This window comes from Convolutriloba macropyga, chromosome 14, assembly GCF_964194025.1.
Source record: "Convolutriloba macropyga chromosome 14, txConMacr16.3, whole genome shotgun sequence".
Lineage (NCBI taxonomy): Eukaryota > Metazoa > Xenacoelomorpha > Acoela > Convolutidae > Convolutriloba > Convolutriloba macropyga.
This window is the reverse complement of record NC_134481.1, coordinates 15330624-15345623: the sequence shown is the minus strand read 5'-3', so window position 1 is coordinate 15345623 and position 15000 is coordinate 15330624. Positions and strand designations below refer to the sequence as shown.

The 15000-nt window shown below is 43.0% G+C and overlaps 2 protein-coding genes across 2 annotated transcripts in view; one reads left to right on the top strand and one right to left on the bottom strand.

Annotated features, from left to right (window-relative positions):
* LOC142353102 (uncharacterized) overlaps positions 1 to 15000 on the bottom strand; it is a 76080-nt gene that overhangs the window by 1900 nt on the left and 59180 nt on the right. The window contains exon 5 of the mRNA XM_075405304.1: positions 221 to 371. Coding sequence (XP_075261419.1) covers positions 237 to 371 — 135 coding nt within the window. The 3' untranslated portion in view covers positions 221 to 236. The remainder of the gene's footprint in view (positions 1 to 220; positions 372 to 15000) is intronic.
* LOC142353358 (26S proteasome non-ATPase regulatory subunit 9-like) lies at positions 1169 to 1531 on the top strand. Its single transcript, XM_075405592.1, is given in 2 exon segments — positions 1169 to 1377; positions 1379 to 1531. Coding segments are annotated over 2 exon segments (354 nt in total). The 5' UTR covers positions 1169 to 1176.

The window sequence follows — 15000 nt, the reverse complement described above, 5'->3', positions numbered from 1 at the left end:
AAGTTAATTTAAATTCATTTTTAAGATAATTGATTAATTGATAAGTGTATGAAGATAATTGATGGATTGATAATTTATTAAGAAATAATTGTGCTTTCGTTACAAGCACGTCTAATCCTTTTTATACTAAATTTACCTGTTTCAAAAGAAAGAAATTTTAATTGAATTATTTGTTGCTGAATATGGCAATAGAAACCAATGAAAATCGTGGTGTACTTACTCAATGGCCAGATAATTCATTCATACATGGCCCTGTTGTTGTTGGATGTTTTCACACAAATCCCATAGACACGTGCATGCTCCGGAGTGTTGATAATTCTGTAATCATGTTTTCCAGCTGGAATTCTGGTTTTTCGGGGATCAAGTCTCACCTAAACGGTATTGAGACACTATTATGTATGGAATGAAAAGTTTATAGAAATTGAAACTCATGGAGGCACTAGTAAAAGATATTACGAGGAATATATATATATATATATATATATATATATATATATATATATGTATATATATATATATATATATATATATATATATATATATATATATTTTATATATATATATATATATATATATATATATACACACACATATATATATATATATATATATATATATATATATATATATATATATATAGGTATATGTATGTGTTACGTAGTAAATGAACGAATTATTAGCCAATCAGAATTGAGTATTTAGATTCGAATATAAATGCGTATAAAACGTTCTAATATACATAGAAAGTTCCGAAAAAGTTCATTTAACCTAATTTTAAGTATATATAACCACTATATGTATCGATTAAGCTGGTTTTTGGCTTAATATTTTTAGGTTTTCTAGACAATTGCCGATTGAATACGAACTGATTTTGACGTCAATGACATCAGACAAAAAAACCTGTTAAATGAACAACAAAAAATCTTGCCGTCTAAGTTCCACTTGTTGCCCTGATCGTTGAGGACACATGCTATCTTTGATAATGCTTATACGTTGTTATGTACGTCCGAATTTCAGATTTGTCGTTATATATAAAAAAAAAGTTGAATTGAATCCTCGAAATACTGTTATATTTCGTTAGAGTTTATATGGTGCCGCGACCCGGGAGGGAACAAGAGCGCCTCGGCAACAGTTGGTGTCTCTGTACAGTTGGGTGATGAATTGAGACGATCCCTTATGCAACTTGATGAAGAGAGACGCAATATTGAGTTGGAAGTGGCACAGTTGAACGAGATACTCAACACTGATATTGGTGTTGGGATGCATGGGCCTCTCATTGACTCGGAAGACTATCTCAGAAGTGACATAGATGTGCATTTGGCCAGGATATCTAGACACAGAGTGGCCTGTCTCCAGACTGACCACAGTCACATCATGACCCCAGATCCAGTACAAACTGCACCAGCTGCACTCTATCACCAGAGACAGTGAGGCTAGTAACACAGAGGGAGCTGCTTCAGAAAGTAGTAACACGGCCCATGGTGACCTGGACTTGGATCCCAGAGGCCGGACCGGAGAAAGAATTGATTGAGATCGGTGGCCAGGACATGGACGTCGAAGAGGACTTGCTTGGGCTTAGCCGCAAAACTGTAAGACAAAACCAAGTTGTTAGTTTTTTTGCAGTGAAGTGTTTTAAAATTAATTTAGACGGCAAGAATCCCAACCCGTAAACGTTTTTCGATATCGCATGGAGTAGTAAAATTTAACTATTCTTTGTAGATTAAAAAAAAGGTAAGGGGACCCGTAAACATTATTTTTGAGACGAAAACCATTGATTTTGAAGATTTTGTTTATTTTACCAAAAATTCAAAAATATTGATATAGTCCGTTCGTATATCAAAAATTAACCTCTGATAAAGAGAAAATTGAAAGAAAATTATGCTAATTTGACCAATTTTAATAATTTTTGGTCAATTTCGATGCTAATCAACAAACATAGAATATCAATATAGAATATTGAAAAACCGTACTTTCAGGCATAAAACGTCCAATTTATTGGATTACCGTTCCGTATTAAAAAAATTGCAGAAATGTTGACCAAAAATAGAAAAAATTGAACAAAAGTATAAAATTTTGACAAATTTGTCAAAAAATCAATTTTCCAGCAAGAAGGTTCGTAAATTGAGTGAAACTCAATTAACACAAAAAAGTTGTGAAACTTTTCACAACCTCCGGCCTACAAAAAAATTATCGAATTCCCATAATTTTTTCTCGTCGATCGTTTATGAACCGTTTTGCCCGCGTCCTTTTCGTCCTTTCGCTCTTCAGTTTTCCGTGTTACATTTTTTTTCAATAACGTCGCTCTCCCGAAACTTCGCCTTTCGTTTTTTCCGCTACTTTTCCGGATTTCAGTGTAGTATGTCATATGTGATGAAGTATGTTGCCTTTTTGCTGTAGTATGTTGAGTATGCTAGTATGCTGGTTTGTTGTTTAGGTCTTATAGCTTTCTAGGGTGTGACTTAAATTTATTCTCGAGTTACGGCTGGATTGTCCTTTGATTTTCAACTTTACCAATTTACTAGCCTTCCTGTTGTAGTGTATTGATTTTAATGTTGTATGTTTGTGTGTAACCTTTGTTTGAGTGTATTGATTTTAATGTTGTATGTTTGTGTGTAACCTTATATGATTGCTAGTTGGTTTGGTCTTGTTGCCTTCTAGGGTGTGACTTAAGATTATTCTCGAGTTCCGGCTGGATTGTCTCTTGATTTTCCTAACTGTCTTAGTCTACAAAAACACTATTGTAGTTTATTCATTTTTGCTGTAGTTTGTTTAATACCGTTAGCATGCTGTTTGTTTGTTGTGGTTTGGGTTTTGCTAGGATGTGACTTAAGTTTATTCTGGAGTTACGGCTAGTAAATTTCTTGACCTTTACATCCTTTTAGTGTACTACTGCATTGCCGTAAATTAATTTGTCGTTAAATTTGTCGTTATAAACCCATTATGAACTTTGTTAGATTGTCTTGCAGTATCTTCTCTCCTTCTTCATAGGGTGTGACTTAAGTTTGTTCTGGAGTTACGGCTAGGTTGTTTGCTTGAGTTTTTGCCGTGGTCTGCTAACATAGTTCTCTCCAACCTCATTTCCCGCCCGTTCTTCCCACCGTCCAGTTTCGTTGTGTTGCGAGTTTTCCACCCGCTTTCCCGCAAGTCCCGTTTCCGTTTCGTCGCGCACTGTTCGCTCAACTTCTCGTCTGTCCCGTTTCCGTTGCGTCGCGCGTCGCTCGCTCAACTTCCCGTCCGTAACGTCTCCGTTTCGTTGCGCGTTGCTCGCTCGACTTCCCGTGTGTCCTTTGCCTCCCTCAGCGTTGAGCGCATAGCGTTAAACGCTCCACTTCTGTTTTTATTGGGCACAGTGTGCTCGACGACCTTGTTTGCTCTTTGGGCGGTTTGTTTTACAGACTTTCTACAGTATGCTGTGTTTGGTGTCTTTTGCGTTGGGTTTGTTTTCCGTGGGATTTATTTGATTGGAGTGTGCATATAATAGATAACCGTGTGCAGTGGTAGGTTTGCTGGTCTTTGAAAATAATAACATTGTGATGTCTAATAGTCTTGATCGAAAAGTCAAAAAGTTGTACGCTGCCAGGTCAAAGCGTGAGGCTGAATTGCATGCTATACATGAAGATATCCTTCATTGTATAAATAGTCAAAATAGGCGAGTGAAAGTTGAACGCCTAGTAACAAAGTGCAACGAAGCATTTATGACTGTTGTAGACAAGAATGAGGACCTAATTGCATTTGCTGGAAAAACGGAGGATCCAAGTGCACTTGTTCATTCATTAGAGTCTTACTTGGAGGCAATGACAACTAAGAATGACAAGATACTCACTTCAGCGCGAAACTACATCAACTCTGCTGATGATAAAGTGAGTGAGTTCCAGGAACCAAGGGCTCCCATTCTTTCTAGACTTCCCTCAATTATGACCTCGTCAAAAAAATCTAGTCAGCGTAAACATGATTACGTAATTGCTAAAATGAAGCGCGAAGAAATTGAAAAACAGAATGAGGCAGCCATTCGCCTTGCTAAACAGAAAAAGCAAATCGAATTAGATGAACTGCAGGAAAACAACAGGAAACGTTTGGCAGGGGCAACTCTGCAAGAATTTGAATTGCTGGACGCCGTTTCTAAAGGTAGCCAATTTGAAACCACTGCAAGTGCTAGGAGCTCAATGAGAAGTGAAAAGGCTTTTCAAGACTGGATCAACACCTCACGTGCTTTAAGTTTTCACAATGAGGAGTAAACTAGTGAACCACAGGTTATGATTGACCCTCCAGAATGTCCTAGCCACAACAATGGCAAGACACTGAAATTTCAAGGCATTCTATTCCAAAAAATTGTCGAGGCAATTACATTTTAAGCAATGAGACCTTGCAGCAACTCGACCCCTAATATACTCCACCTGAAAATTTTTTGGCTGCTGCTAACACACAGGCGTTGTACCAGGCGCACCTAAGGGCGCAAATGAATCAAAGAGGCCAGCAAGGCACGGCGCTTCCAAGCATAACTAACCAAGGAACCGCGGATAGTCAGCAGCCTTCTGTACACGCCCCAGGGGCTTCTTCACCGCCCATTCAACACTCCATTCCACCACAGACGTTCGCACCACAAGAAAATCAAAATAATGCATCCGAATTTTTTCCACACGCACAATCCAGGGGACCTGAAACATCAAGTCTGCCGAAGAAAAATTTGGCCCAGCGAATATGCTCCCGACAACAAACTAATTGTGTCCCCCGAGCACCAAACGCCACTCTTCCTCCTTTCCCGACAGCAAATCATCCAGCTCCCGTAATAAACGTTCCTTTGCACCCAAGCGCCCCACCAAGTCCAAACACTCAACAGCACAACACCGAACCCGCTCATCCTAATGACCTTCCCATTCCGAACCCAGTCTTCGCACCTAACCTCACTGCTCTCATCCCACACGCCTCTTTGATTAACCAGCCTCTCGTCAACAACAATACCGTTAGTATGCTGTTTGTTTGTTGTGGTTTGGGTTTTGCTAGGATGTGACTTAAGTTTATTCTGGAGTTACGGCTAGTAAATTTCTTGACCTTTACATCCTTTTAGTGTACTACTGCATTGCCGTAAATTAGTTTGTCGTTAAATTTGTCGTTATAAACCCATTATGAACTATGTTAGATTGTCTTGCAGTATCTTCTCTCCTTCTTCATAGGGTGTGACTTAAGTTTGTTCTGGAGTTACGGCTAGGTTGTTTGCTTGAGTTTTTGCTGTGGTCTGCTAACATAGTTCTCTCCAACCTCATTTCCCGCCCGTTCTTTCCCACCGTCCCGTTTCGTTGTGTTGCGCGTTTTCCACCCGCTTTCCCGCAAGTCCCGTTTCCGTTTCGTCGCGCACTGTTCGCTCAACTTCTCGTCTGTCCCGTTTCCGTTGCGTCGCGCGTCGCTCGCTCAACTTCCCGTCCGTAACGTCTCCGTTTCGTTGCGCGTTGCTCGCTCGACTTCCCGTGTGTCCTTTGCCTCCCTCAGCGTTGAGCGCATAGCGTTAAACGCTCCACTTCTGTTTTTATTGGGCACAGTGTGCTCGACGACCTTGTTTGCTCTTTGGGCGGTTTGTTTTACAGACTTTCTACAGTATGCTGTGTTTGGTGTCTTTTGCGTTGGGTTTGTTTTCCGTGGGATTTCTTTGATTGGAGTGTGCATATAATAGATAACCGTGTGCAGTGGTAGGTTTGCTGGTCTTTGAAATTAATAACATTGTGATGTCTAATAGTCTTGATCAAAAAGTCAAGAAGTAGTACGCTGCCAGGTCAAAGCGTGAGTCTGAATTGCATGCTATACATGAAGATATCCTTCATTGTATAAATAGTCAAAATAGGCGAGTGAAAGTTGAACGCCTAGTAACAAAGTGCAACGAAGCATTTATGACTGTTGTAGACAAGAATGAGGACCTAATTGCAACTGCTGGAAAAACGGAGGATCCAAGTGCACCTGTTCTTTCATTAGAGTCTTACTTGGAGGCAATGACAACTAAGAATGACAAGATACTCACTTCAGCGCGAAACTACATCAACTCTGCTGATGATAAAGTGAGTGAGTTCCAGGAACCAAGGGCTCCCATTCTTTCTAGACTTCCCTCAATTATGACCTCGTCAAATCTAGTCAGCGTAAACATGATTACGTAATTGCTAAAATGAAGCGCGAAGAAATTGAAAAACAGAATGAGGCAGCCATTCGACTTGCTAAACAGAAAAAGCAAATCGAATTAGATGAACTGGAGGAAAACAACAGGAAACGTTTGGCAGAGGCAACTCTGCAAGAATTTGAATTGCTGGACGCCGTTTCTAAAGGTAGCCAATCTGAAACCACTGCAAGTGCTAGGAGCTCAATGAGAAGTGAAAAGGCTTTTCAAGACTGGATCAACACCTCACTTGCTTTAAGTTTTCACAATGAGGAGTAAACTAGTGAACCACAGGTTATGATTGACCCTCCAGAATGTCTTAGCCACAACAATGGCAAGACACTGAAATTTCAAGGCATTCTATTCCAAAAAATTGTCGAGGCAATTACATTTTAAGCAATGAGACCTTGCAACAACTCGACCCCTAATATACTCCACCTGAAAATTTTTTGGCTGCTGCTAACACACAAGCGTTGTACCAGGCGCACCTAAGGGCGCAAATGAATCAAACAGGCCAGCAAGGCACGGCGCTTCCAAGCATAACTAACCAAGGAACCGCGGATAGTCAGCAGCCTTCTGTACACGCCCCAGGGGCTTCTTCACCGCCCATTCAACAGCCCATTCCACCACAGACGTTCGCACCACAAGAAAATCAAAATAATGCATCCGAATTTTTTCCACACGCACAATCCAGGGGACCTGAAACATCAAGTCTGCCGAAGAAAAATTTGGCCCAGCGAATATGCTCCCGACAACAAATTAATTGTGTCCCCCGAGCACCAAACGCCACTCTTCCTCCTTTCCCGACAGCAAATCATCCAGCTCCCGTAATAAACGTTCCTTTGCACCCAAGCGCCCCACCAAGTCCAAACACTCAACAGCACAACACCGAACCCGCTCATCCTAATGACCGTCCCATTCCGAACCCAGTCTTCGCACCTAACCTCACTGCTCTCATCCCACACGCCCCTTTGATTAACCAGCCTCTCGTCAACAACAATACCGTTAGTATGCTGTTTGTTTGTTGTGGTTTGGGTTTTGCTAGGATGTGACTTAAGTTTATTCTGGAGTTACGGCTAGTAAATTTCTTGACCTTTACATCCTTTTAGTGTACTACTGCATTGCCGTAAATTAGTTTGTCGTTAAATTTGTCGTTATAAACCCATTATGAACTATGTTAGATTGTCTTGCAGTATCTTCTCTCCTTCTTCATAGGGTGTGACTTAAGTTTGTTCTGGAGTTACGGCTAGGTTGTTTGCTTGAGTTTTTGCTGTGGTCTGCTAACATAGTTCTCTCCAACCTCATTTCCCGCCCGTTCTTTCCCACCGTCCCGTTTCGTTGTGTTGCGCGTTTTCCACCCGCTTTCCCGCAAGTCCCGTTTCCGTTTCGTTGCGCACTGTTCGCTCAACTTCTCGTCTGTCCCGTTTCCGTTGCGTCGCGCGTCGCTCGCTCAACTTCCCGTCAGTAACGTCTCCGTTTCGTTGCGCGTTGCTCGCTCGACTTCCCGTGTGTCCTTTGCCTCCCTCAGCGTTGAGCGCATAGCGTTAAACGCTCCACTTCTGTTTTTATTGGGCACAGTGTGCTCGACGACCTTGTTTGCTCTTTGGGCGGTTTGTTTTACAGACTTTCTACAGTATGCTGTGTTTGGTGTCTTTTGCGTTGGGTTTGTTTTCCGTGGGATTTATTTGATTGGAGTGTGCATATAATAGATAACCGTGTGCAGTGGTAGGTTTGCTGGTCTTTGAAAATAATAACATTGTGATGTCTAATAGTCTTGATCGAAAAGTCAAAAAGTTGTACGCTGCCAGGTCAAAGCGTGAGGCTGAATTGCATGCTATACATGAAGATATCCTTCATTGTATAAATAGTCAAAATAGGCGAGTGAAAGTTGAACGCCTAGTAACAAAGTGCAACGAAGCATTTATGACTGTTGTAGACAAGAATGAGGACCTAATTGCATTTGCTGGAAAAACGGAGGATCCAAGTGCACTTGTTCTTTCATTAGAGTCTTACTTGGAGGCAATGACAACTAAGAATGACAAGATACTCACTTCAGCGCGAAACTACATCAACTCTGCTGATGATAAAGTGAGTGAGTTCCAGGAACCAAGGGCTCCCATTCTTTCTAGACTTCCCTCAATTATGACCTCGTCAAAAAAATCTAGTCAGCGTAAACATGATTACGTAATTGCTAAAATGAAGCGCGAAGAAATTGAAAAACAGAATGAGGCAGCCATTCGACTTGTTAAACAGAAAAAGCAAATCGAATTAGATGAACTGGAGGAAAACAACAGGAAACGTTTGGCAGAGGCAACTCTGCAAGAATTTGAATTGCTGGACGCCGTTTCTAAAGGTAGCCAATCTGAAACCACTGCAAGTGCTAGGAGCTCAATGAGAAGTGAAAAGGCTTTTCAAGACTGGATCAACACCTCACTTGCTTTAAGTTTTCACAATGAGGAGTAAACTAGTGAACCACAGGTTATGATTGACCCTCCAGAATGTCCTAGCCACAACAATGGCAAGACACTGAAATTTCAAGGCATTCTATTCCAAAAAATTGTCGAGGCAATTACATTTTAAGCAATGAGACCTTGCAGCAACTCGACCCCTAATATACTCCACCTGAAAATTTTTTGGCTGCTGCTAACACACAGGCGTTGTACCAGGCGCACCTAAGGGCGCAAATGAATCAAAGAGGCCAGCAAGGCACGGCGCTTCCAAGCATAACTAACCAAGGAACCGCGGATAGTCAGCAGCCTTCTGTACACGCCCCAGGGGCTTCTTCACCGCCCATTCAACACTCCATTCCACCACAGACGTTCGCACCACAAGAAAATCAAAATAATGCATCCGAATTTTTTCCACACGCACAATCCAGGGGACCTGAAACATCAAGTCTGCCGAAGAAAAATTTGGCCCAGCGAATATGCTCCCGACAACAAATTAATTGTGTCCCCCGAGCACCAAACGCCACTCTTCCTCCTTTCCCGACAGCAAATCATCCAGCTCCCGTAATAAACGTTTCTTTGCACCCAAGCGCCCCACCAAGTCCAAACACTCAACAGCACAACACCGAACCCGCTCATCCTAATGACCTTCCCATTCCGAACCCAGTCTTCGCACCTAACCTCACTGCTCTCATCCCACACGCCCCTTTGATTAACCAGCCTCTCGTCAACAACAATTTTCAGAATAGTAATAACCGAGTACACAAAATTGTACGTTCTGTTGCTCCTCCTGTCCCAAATATGCCCAATATACCTCTTGGCCAAAACTTTGTGCAAATAAGAGTCAATGGCGGTTTCCACAGCACAGACCATCAATAGTCAACCAAGACATAACCACCGTGAATAGTCTGCCTCCAAATGTACACACCCATATCGCACCCTCAAGCACAAATGTTTCACTACGATTTTATCAGAAATCGCCCCCTTTGATTGATATGCAATCACCATCAGGTGAAGAGCAGGAAAACCTGATCGCGACTACTAGTAATGTTGTACCTGGTCTAGCCGCTCCGGTTTTTCAGCCAACATACCCCTATGTTGGGCCCACTCCGTTGAGTTTGAGCGGTTCGCAGGTGTCTGCACCTGCCCCTCTGATACCGGACAATGCGTCATTGATTAGGGAATTAGCTGATGCAATAACAAGCAAGAGAAACGACCCTTTGCCCGAGTGGAGACTTGCAGAGTTTAATGGCGACCCATTAAAGTGGCATGAGTGGTATGGTCAATTCAAAAGCGCGATTGACTCGCAGTCGCTCACTGATGTCGTTAAATTGACATATCTTAAAACACTCGTCACCGGTAAAGCAAAAATTGCAATCGCCGAGTTTGCTTACTGTGGTTTAATGTACAAGGATGCACTAAGGACTTTGGAACGTAAATTTGGCCAGCCACAGGCAGTCGTAAGTGCACAATTGGATAAACTGAGCAATTTTCCGCCTCTTAAAATGCACAATAGTGATAACATCATCAACTATTCTGCAGCCAAATCCAGCCTCGTTGGGGTTTTCAGGTCACTATCATATGATGCTGACTTGAAAAGCGCTTCCCTACTTAACCAAGCGGTACAGGAGTTACCATCAAACATGAAAGAGTCATGGTCGCTTTTCACGGTTGAGAAGCACTGGGTTAAGCCTACCCACCTTGATTTTAACGTTTGGCTCAAAGAAAAGGCTGAGGCCCATGATCTTTTGAAACAAAGCGCAACCAAGGCAAGGCCTGAAGATAGCAGCACTTCAGTAAACAAGGCCAAAACGGCCTCAAAAGTGTTTGCATCAAACTCACAACAAAGGGACACAAAGAAGCAAATTCCATCTTATTCCAAAAACTTTACTCTCGGTGCATTGTATGCAAAGGTAACCACCGGCTATGGGAGTGTCGAGTTTTCAAGGAAAAGACTCCAACCCAGAGAGCTAAGTTGGTGGCGGATGACAAACTTTGCTTTCGTGCTTAATGGACAAGCACAAGTTCCGCCAGTGCCCTCAGCCAAAAAAGTGCCAAGCAGAGGGGTGCAGTAGTTCGCATAACTAACTGTTGCATGGAGCAGATAGGGTTTTCCCAACAAAACAGTCAACAAATCCTAATAATATCCAGTCTTCTGGCAACACAGGTCAAAGTAAAGCAACTACTAGTCAACAGCCGTCTTATAAGACCACAACAATGTGATCTGTTACTGGTGTTAAGGGGCTCCTTCATGTTACGGAATTGCAGTTGGTTAATTTGTCCGGTGACACCACCTGCAGTAACTCTTGGGTGGCCGGTAGTCTCGCAGATAGACTCGGTTTGCACGGTAAAGCACTAAAGCTAACTGTCAAGGGTATTAAAACCGAAGAAGTAGTTGACACTAGGATTGTCGAAGTTACTGTGAAACCAAGAGAACATCAAGATTTCGAACCATTTACCATCAACCCGCTCGTCAAAGAGAGTCTGAACGTCGGCTCTGATATAATTAATGTACAGGCTCTGCAGGATCCCGTGACACATTCCTATAAAGACATTGAGATGATACTCGGACAAGATGTCTATCATGCCATCCGCCCGTTAGAATACTTCTCTGCCGATGAGAAGCGTTCACCCGTTGCCGTACGCTTACCCATAGGTTGGGTCTTAAGCAGTCCGTTACCATCAAGTTTTTGTTTAACCTCAACGTGCTTTAAAGTGAATATCGAACATGACAATGAGTTAGCAAGTCAAGTAAAGTCATGGTACGACATTGAATCATTGGGGGCAAACAAGCAGGTCGACTCCAGATCTGCAGCAGACGCAAGGGCTCACGAGATCCTTGAGGGTACCACCATACACAATGGCCTGAGATACGATGTCGGAATGCTGTGGGCAGCGGACAACATCCAGCTCCCAAATAATTACTTCTCCTCCCTTGTGCAACTAAAATCGCTCGAAAAACGTTTGGCCAAGGATGAAGACTTCATAGAGAAGTATACTAGTACCATCAAGGAAGACCTAAATAAAGGGTATGTAATTGAGGTTCCGGACGCTCACAAGGTTAAGAGCGGGTCCGATAAAGAGTGGTACCTACCCCACCATCCGGTTTTAAACCCGAACAAACCAGGTAAGGTGCGTAGGGTGCTCAATGGAGCAGCAAAATTTCATGGCGCCTCACTGAATAAATCTCTGCTCACTGGCCCTGATCTGCTCCAAAATCTTATTTACGTACTTCTTCGCTTCCGACAACATCCATATGCCGTGTCCGCCGACATCGAGGGAATGTTTCTACAGGTTGGCGTGTTGCCATCAGATCAACCATCACTTCGCTTTCTGTGGCGGGAGGACCCCGCAACCAACTGGACCCAACAACTAACTATATTTGTAGTGTATCAATATACGCGCCAACTATGCATTACAACGCACTGCGAGAGACAATGCCAAGTTTTACCCCCAAGCTGCAAAAGCCGTCCTTGAAAACTTCTACATGGACGATTATTTTGACTCAGTGGAGTCTCCAGAGAAAGCCGTCAATAGATCGAAGGAATTGGTACATCTTCTCCATCTCGGTGGGTTCAAGCTTACAAAGTTCGTAAGCAATGTACCAAATCTGGCTAATCGAATTGATGGTTCCTCTCAATCTACTGAGCCCAAGGTTATTGTTTCATGCCAGGAGGATTCATCGCATGTGCTAGGGTTAAAGTGGGATCACACTAATGACACTTTAGTTGTGAGTAGGGGTACAAGCTGCGCTATCACCAAATCCCTCACGCAACGCTTGGTCCTAAGTCTTGTCCCCATTGAAAGTCTTTGACCCCATTGGTCTTGTCGCACCGTCCGTTTACCGTCAGTGCGCGACTGCTCTTAAAAGACATCTGGCGTGTCACAGGACAACAATGGGATGACGAGCTCCCACAGGACATTGTTCAAAGATTTTTGGTTTGGAGTGCGGACTTACCAAAGCTTGAAAACATCAAAATTCCCCGAAGTCACTTTAGTGGACCCTTTGATAATATAGAAGTGCATATGTTCGGTGACAGTTTGCAGGATATTTTTAGTGCGGTCGCATTCTTGCCTACGCGAGTAAAAATACCTACGCGCCAAGAAAAAACAGAGCTTGCGTTTGTTTTGGGGAAAGCGCGCGTGGCGCCAATGAAAGTAATGACTGTCCCAAAACTCGAATTACAAGCAGCTCTACTTGCCGCTCGACTGAAAAGAGAAATTTTACAAGCGCTTACCTTAACTGTTAACCAAATATTCATGTGGAAAGATAGCACGACCGTCCTCCAATGGATTAACTCTAATGAAAAGCAACCAATCTTTGTTGCAAACCGTGTTTGCGAAATTTTGGAGTATACCAGCGTTGACCAATGGAACCACGTCGCAACTAAGGATAATCCAGCTGACGCTGGCACGCGTGGAATGTCCGCTGAGATTTTGCAACTAAGCAGTTGTGTCAAAGGTCCAAATTTCTTAACTAATTCACGTTTCCCGTTTATACCGAACAAAGACGTCATTAATAACATCAAACTTGGCGTCAACCAAGCAGTCACTATGGAAGACACTGTTTCTCTGGCTACATCTGTTAAGAAACAAACAACTCCCGTTCCGTCGTTATTCCCATTTGATAATTTTAGTTCTGATCAAAAGCACTTGCGCATTGCCGCATACGTTCTCCGGCTTTTGCCGAAACAAGCCGGCTACCGTAACCCCGATGGTAGCAATACCGACCCTACTGAGCTTGACGAAGCCGAGCGTCATCTACAGTATTTGGTGCAAGGAGAGTCTTTTGAAGCCGAAAGAAAAGATCTTCTTGACAATAAATTCGTTAAACGGAGTAGCCGAATTGCTCCACATTCACCGTTTATTAGTCCAAATGGGCTAATCCGTTCCTCGGGCCGCATCAAGCGGTTAATTGAAGTTGAGATTAACGTAAAGTACCCAATCATCTTAGATGCACGTCATCCGTTTGTAAAACTGTTCCTTGAACACACGCACGTAAAGCATTATCATCAGAACGTTAAATACCTAAGATCAATTGTGCAGGAACACTACACAGTACTGAAACTAAGATCCATCAAAGCACACTGCCTGAGATGCCGAAAATTCCAAGCTGTAACTATGCAACCAATCATGTCTGACTTACCTAAGGAGAGACTTGCTTACCAGTCTCCTCCCTTCACGAACACTGGCGTTGACTACTTTGGGCCATTCTATGCTACTGTCCGCCGTACTACTGAGAAAAAGTGGGGCGTCCTCTTCACCTGTCTCACTACTAGCGCTGTCCATGTCGAGACAGTTACCTCCATGGACACCAGTTCTTGTGTTATGGGAGTTGAGTGGTTTGTGTCACGAAGGTGTACACCTGCCGTGATTTGTTCAGACAATGGCACCAACTTTATTGGAGCGGAGAAAGAACTCCGAGAAAGTATTGAAAAGTGGAACGTTGTCAACATTGCAACTGAGCTCGCTCACAAAGGTATAAAGTGGAGATTCAATCCATCCAGCGCACCACATCAAGGTGGTGTCTGGGAGAGTTTGGTACGCAGCTTCAAACGCGTGTTGTATACTATTCTTGGCACGCGTCGCCTCACGGATGAGGTACTGCATACCACCTTTTGTCGCGTGGAGAATGCTCTCAATTCGCGTCCTTTAACACCCGTAAGCGCTGATCCGTGCGATTTGAACGCTTTAACACCCAACCACTTTCTTTTAGGAGAATACTCTACCGGTATTCCTTCTGTTGTCGGCAATAATGAGTTTGACCATCGTAAACGTTACGCCCGTGCGCAGTCGTACGCTAAAGCAATCTGGTCCCGTTGGATCAGAGAGTACGTACGGACGCAGAACCGACGCTCTAAGTGGCAGACGCCTGCCGAGCAACACCTTAAGACCGGTGACTTGGTTTGGATAGTTGAGGAAACCAACCCTAGGGGTTAATACCCAACCGCTCGGATTGTGGAACTCCGTTACGGCTCCGATAGCGTCGCGCGCTCCGCCGTTTTACGTACGTCGACCAGTTCACTCGTCCGTCCGCTTGTAAAACTTGTACCAGTTTTCACAACATCTTCTTCCGGACCGGAGGATGTTACGTAGTAAATGAACGAATTATTAGCCAATCAGAATTGAGTATTTAGATTCGAATTTAAAAGCGTATAAAACGTTCTAATATACATAGAAAGTTCCGAAAAAGTTCATTTAACCTAAATTTAAGAAAATATAACCACTATATGTATCGATTAAGCTGGTTTTCGGCTTAATATTTTTAGGTTTTCAAGACAATTGCCGATTGAATACGAACTGATTTTGACGACAATGACATCAGACAAAAAACCTGTTATATGAACAACAAAAAATCTTGCCGTCTAAGTTCCACTTGTTGCCTTGATCGTTGCGGACACACGCTATCTTATATAT